Source organism: Diaphorina citri, unplaced genomic scaffold (assembly GCF_000475195.1).
Source record: "Diaphorina citri unplaced genomic scaffold, Diaci psyllid genome assembly version 1.1 scaffold5110, whole genome shotgun sequence".
Taxonomy (NCBI): domain Eukaryota; kingdom Metazoa; phylum Arthropoda; class Insecta; order Hemiptera; family Psyllidae; genus Diaphorina; species Diaphorina citri.
The window spans coordinates 1-6,118 of NW_007382486.1; the positions used below are offsets into that span (position 1 = coordinate 1).

General features: G+C 39.6%; 1 protein-coding gene across 1 annotated transcript; it reads left to right on the forward strand.

Moving 5' to 3' along the window:
- The first annotated feature begins 6 nt into the window (after window positions 1–6).
- Window positions 7–3,538, forward strand: LOC103521380 (uncharacterized protein K02A2.6-like). Its single transcript, XM_026832079.1, has 2 exons — window positions 7–1,873; window positions 2,171–3,538. The coding sequence occupies exons 1-2, from the start codon at window positions 211–213 to the stop codon at window positions 3,226–3,228; spliced, it is 2,721 nt and encodes a 906-aa protein (XP_026687880.1). The 5' UTR covers window positions 7–210; the 3' UTR covers window positions 3,229–3,538.
- The last annotated feature ends 2,580 nt before the right edge of the window (window positions 3,539–6,118 follow it).

Below are 6,118 nucleotides of genomic sequence, written 5' to 3' on the forward strand. Positions count from 1 at the left end.
ACAAAGAAGAGAAGTGAAAATGTTGCCAATCTGAATCATACTAATCCTAATATTTCTACTCACCCCAGGTACCCAACTAATCCTAGCATTCCTAGCAGTTCTATCCGTTGCTACCGCTGTGGTGATCGCCGTCATAAAGCTGACGTGTGCAGATTCAAGAATGAATTCTGTAGAGGTTGTGGTAAGCTGGGTCATATCCAGAGTGTATGTATGAGCAAGAATAAAGCTCAGGTAAGAAAACCTCAGACTAACCAAGTGGGGGATTCAGACTCCTCTGATGAGGAGAATCCGTGCGAAGTACACAAAGTAGACAAAGTACATATGCTACATTCAAAGAAAACGAATGACAAGTTCATTGTACATGTAAAGATAGAAGGGAAAGTAATACTCATGGAGCTTGATACAGGGGCTGCCCTAAGTACTATTTCGTACAAAGATTTCAAAAGTATTAACTCTGATAAGAGAGTATTCAATACGAATGTAACGTTGCGAACTTATACCGGGCAAATTATTAAGCCCCGAGGCGTTGTTTTCGTCAATTGCGCTTACAAGTCTCAATGGTTCATTGGTAAGCTCTACGTTCTGAATGAAGATGTTGATCCAATATTCGGTCGAGATTGGATGAGAGAGGTGAACCTCGATTGGTCCGAGATTAATGCTGTCTCAATTACAGATAAAAATGATGTGAGCAAATTGGACAGATTACTTACAGACTATTCTTATGTATTCCAGAGTAAAATAGGTCCTGTACCTAACATCAAATTACACTTGGATTTGAAACCTGACGTGAAACCTGTTTTCATTAAGCCGCGGCCTATTCCATACGCCAGGAAGCAGAAGATAGAGGATGAACTGGAACATATGGAAAAGTCAGGTATCATCACCAAGGTGGAACACTCGGATTGGGGAACACCTATCGTACCGGTGGACAAACCAGATGGAAGTGTGCGTATCTGTGCTGACTATAAGGTAACAGTGAACCAGGCTATCAAGGATTTTAATTATCCTATACCCAGGATTGAGGACATCTACGCTCAAATGAATGGAGGTAAATATTTTTGTACGTTAGATCTGAGCAAGGCATACTTCCATTTGGAAATGGATGACGAGAGTGCATTACTTCAGTCCCTGAGTACTCACAAGGGCGTATACAGGGTGAACAGATTAATGTTCGGAGTGAAGGTCGCACCGACTAAATTTCAGCAGTTCATGGACCAGGTACTACAGGGAATTGAAGGTGTACAGTGCTTCTTTGACGACATTATTGTACAGGGTGCGACAATACAAGAAGTATTTACAAGATTAGAAGAGGTACTGAAGAAGATGAAAACTTACAATCTTACATTAAATAGGGAAAAATGTAAGTTCTTTGAGAAGAGCATTGAGTACCTAGGACACGTTATTGACGAACATGGACTTCACAAGTCCCAGGATAAAATAAGTGCCATAGTAAATGCTAAACGTCCGGAGAACGTAAAAGAACTCAAATCTTTCCTAGGGATGGCAAATTATTACAATAAGTTTACACCGAACTTGGCATCTACCCTGTATCCTCTAAATTCATTGCTAAAGAAAGATAAGAAATATTGCTGGACCAAAGACTGTGAGGAGAGTTTTGAAAAAATCAAGTCGCAAATTTCAAGTGAAAATGTTCTCGTTCATTTCAGCGCTGATTTACCTTTGCTGTTGGCTACTGATGCATCTCCATTCGGCCTAGGTGCTTGTCTCTCTCACAGATTTCCTGATGGTTCCGAGCGGCCTATTTCATTCGCTTCACGTAGCCTGACCAGCGCAGAGAAAAATTACAGCCAGATTGACAAGGAGGCTACGGCGATATTCTGGGGCATGAAAAAATACTTCCAATACATTTACGGTAGGAAATTTATTTTGATAACAGATAACAAGCCCCTCACAACAATTTTCAATCCAGGTAAAAGCTTACCTGCGCTGTCTGCTGCAAGGATGTTACACTATGCGTTGTACTTGTCTGGTTTCGACTACACCATTGAATATAGAAGAACAGAGAACCATTCTAATGTTGACTTTCTCTCCAGATTTCCAGTTGCACAACCAAGGAAAGGAAACCATCTGGACGAGACGTGCAAATTTCAGTTGAACCAGATTCGAATGTTATCAAATGATAATTCGATTACGATTTCTCGTATTGCAGAGAGTACCAGGCGAGATCCGTGTTTGAGTGATATTTTGGACGCCCTACTCAACGGCCGTGATCTTCGCAGATTAGGACTCAACGACAGTGAGTACACGCTACAGGACGGGTGCGTATTTAAAGCTAGAAGAGTCATGATTCCATTCAATTTACAAAGAGAAGTTCTAAAAGAGTTGCATGTAGGACATGTTGGTATTGTTAAAATGAAATCACTCGCAAGGAACTTCTGTTATTGGAAAAACATCGATAAGGACATCGAAAGCATTGCCAAAGGTTGTATAGTTTGTTGTCTAAAGCAAAATGAGCCACCGATGGAGCGATCTCATAGTTGGGAACCACCTACTAAACCATGGCAGAGGTTGCATATTGATTTTGCCGGGCCCATGTCAGGATATTACTACTTTGTAATAGTAGATGCACATTCTAAATGGGTTGATGTTATCCCCACTAAAACCACGACATCACAATGGTGCATCAAACAGTTGAGAAATTTATTTTGTAACTTTGGTTTTCCAGAAGTATTGGTATCGGACAATGGACCACAGTTCACCTCAAAGGTATTTAAAGACTTCCTAGAAGGAAATGGAGTCATCCATAAAACAAGTGCTCCATTTCATCCATCCACTAATGGTCAAGCAGAAAGGTATGTTCAAACCATTAAGAAGCTGTTGAACTGCATGCATGATGAAAAAGGTGATGTCGAATACAAACTGAGTCAGATTTTGATACAACTGAGAAAAGTTCCCAATGCTGATGGAAAGAGCCCTTATGATTTGATGTTCCAAAGAGAAGTAAGAACAGACTTTCATGTCATGTTCCGAAGTGAACAAGAAGAAAGAGAAAACCAGGGAAGCAGAAACAGAAGAGAGCCGAGAAGAAAGTTTGATGTGGGAGACCGGGTGCAAGTTAGAAATTATACGCGTGAAGGGAAATGGAAGTTTGGAAGAGTACTGAGAAGAGAAGGAAGGCTGCATTACCAGGTGGAGTTGGACGAAGGGAATGTGTGGAGACGACATGTGGACCAGATCAGAAGTACTTGCTACGGGGGGAAGAACTGATAGATACATAGATAGAGTCGAGAATTGTGTATTGCGGCCAGATGATTTTCGAGTCAGTCGAAATATTAAAATGATACAATTCGTTTCTCTCCAAGCTGTTCGTTTTCTCATTTCTTATATTTAACAAAGAGCATGAGGAGAAGGTGCAATCTCTGCATTGAACACCGAGGGGCGACAGTACCAACAATTCCTATGAAATACTGTGATAGTGTTTGTGTAGTGCACATCGCGTTTTTCGCCAAACATTTTGTTGTATCTCGGGTTTCGGTCGTTCGATTTCGACAATATTGATGTCTATTGAAAGTAGGGTTGCCAACTTTTTTTTCGACATATACGGTACAAACTAACAAAATGGTGAAAAAATACGGATTTCCCGATTTTTACCCGGAACAAAGGCATGCAACCCCCTCCACCACCACAAAAAAAAACTATTTTGCATCAAATAAAAAAAGAGCCAAATACCAATAAAGTAATTCGAATATAACATCCTTGTTACTATCTTGGGTACAAACTGCTTTACGCAAGGATAGGTACTAAATTACAATACATCCGTTTGTTGAATCCGTGCTACTAAAATCAATGCTAAAAGGTGAAAAAATACCTACTGTTTCGCGGGTTTTTTGTGTTTTCGAGCGTACCTACCTATCTTTTTCAACTTTTTTTGTAATTTTTTTTTCTGTTTTAGTTAGCTTCAGTTCCCGTCATTTTCCATAGATTGCACAAACCGGGCAACAATAGGTGTGGTTCCGCGCGAACATTTGAGTTTTGACAAAAATACGGGATTGTTCCGGGAAATAACGTACGGTTGGCAACCCTAAATGAAAGTCAAACACAAATTACAAGTTCTTTACTGATGAGAACCAGACTTTCTATTGGGGAATAAGTTTCGAGTTAGTTCAAACGCGGGAAAGTTGGTCAACGAAAATGCTCAAAAACTGAAACTTTGGAGAGAATCACTCCTAAAAATAGTAAGTTTGTATTTTTTGGCAGATATTTATTATTGATTGTTCTAGATGTAAAATTTGGTGCAATTTCCAAAAATGAAACCTGTTTCTTTTTACGACAAGTAGAAAAAAAGTTTATTCAACTTTTTCTGAGGTGCCCTCTCATTTTTCCCAAAACACACAAAATGGCGGTTACCTAGAGAACCCGATCGAAACGCTCCATGCATATGGGAATGATTATTGTTGGAAATGATCCCATATATCTACTGTAGGCCGTGTCCCTATAATGTCTGGACCAACCCTGTATAATCAGTGCAAGCGTATGATTTTTCTGAAACACTGTATTTCATCAGTGCATGCGTATGATCACAAAATCTGTTGAAATTTGCGATGAAGTAATAATTTTAATTTTCACCTCTAATAGCCTATGTTTTTTTTTTGTGATAAAATGTCAGATATTATAGTGCACTGGAAACAAAGCATTTTTAAAGACTCATTACTAATTTTTTTTTGACCTGGCGTACAAAATTCGATTTCTCTGCCCTGTAATTTATTATTTGCTAGTGTTCGATTGATCTGCAAATACATCGCCAGTTTCCAGAAGAGGAAGAGGATGATGAAACAGCATAAGAGAATCAACCTTCGTAACATTGGTGGATCCACATTTGAATACCGGGGTATTAATTATTGAAAGATATTAATGCCAGTGATGAAGAAGATGATTTTGAATCAGCTGGAGCAGCAACTACAGATGAGTTGGCAGTGAAAATGAGTGCGATTAGGTATTAATTCTCGTCTTGAAGGAAACATACTCTTAAAGTCACAAAAATTTCAAAACCATCTTTTATAAAAATATTTTCTTTCTAATAAGTTAGTTTTACCTTTAATTGCTGTATTTGGTGGACGGACTGAGCGGTCGGTATGGGGCCACCCTCATGGGGCGCGCACGCGCCTCTGTTGGCCCCGGGGGGGTTGGTCGCAGTGGTAGTGTGCCATTAATCTTGTTAAATCTTGTTTATAATTGTCATGATATGTTAAAAATTATAATAAAGCACAATTATTAACTATTACTATAATTTTCCTGTTCTGTTATAATAAAATAAAAGCTAGATTTTTTCAATATGGGAGTATTATTGTTGTCAAAAATGTCAAATAATTTATGTTGAAGATTCAAGTGATAGTTCATCTGAAAATCTCAGAGGACTGATATGTATGTATGTTGTCACATCTGGCCTCTCCATGTCACTGGCTGGTATTCACTTTAGTCCATGGACTACTGGCAGGTGCAGTCATTGGAGGGTTGACAGATGTAGTCAACGGTCCGCAAAACCTAAAGTGGAGCCACTTTAAACAATGCTTCAGAGCACAGATTTCTTCGTCTCTTCTTCAAAAATCTTCAAATAAGCGACTTTGAAACATAACGGGATATGTACCCCAATGAATAGGAGTATTAACTCTTAACTCTGAATCTCAATCCCTCCATTGGAGGGCGATCATGCCTCAACAGAATTCATGCAGAATTCACTTGCTGGAACTTTCGCAGTCACCAGAGAAACGCCATCCTGTATCTTGAAGAAGCATTGGAGGAGCAGGGAATCGTCGGCCGCGACGGATACTAATCATGTATGCTTATGTAGTAATGTGTGTACTACAGTTTAATGGAAAGGTGGCTTATCAAATATCTCCAAGACGGTTTGTCTAGGCGAGAAATTTTGTATGCCTATCCGTATGTCTGTAAACATTGGTAAAGAATCCACCTGTACCGTACCCAGGTCATGGTCTAGAAGGTCAAGAGCAGCTGCATTCTCTGGACCGCAGGTGTGGTTCGAATCCCCCGCCAGGCATAATTTTTTAATTACTTTTTCCGTCTTGGATAGGCACGATGGTGGTAAAAGCAAGTCCCTGAAAGTTATATGCGAACAGGGATAGAACGAGCGCTAGTACAA

What these genes read in the sequence shown, in the direction of transcription:
- LOC103521380 (XM_026832079.1), top strand. Translation starts at nt 211, where the DNA reads ATGAGCAAGAATAAAGCTCAGGTAAGAAAACCTCAGACTAACCAAGTG. An exon ending in ATACTTCCAATACATTTACG is followed by an intron (nt 1,874 to 2,170) that starts GTAGGAAATTTA and finishes CTCGTATTGCAG; the next exon opens with AGAGTACCAGGCGAGATCCG.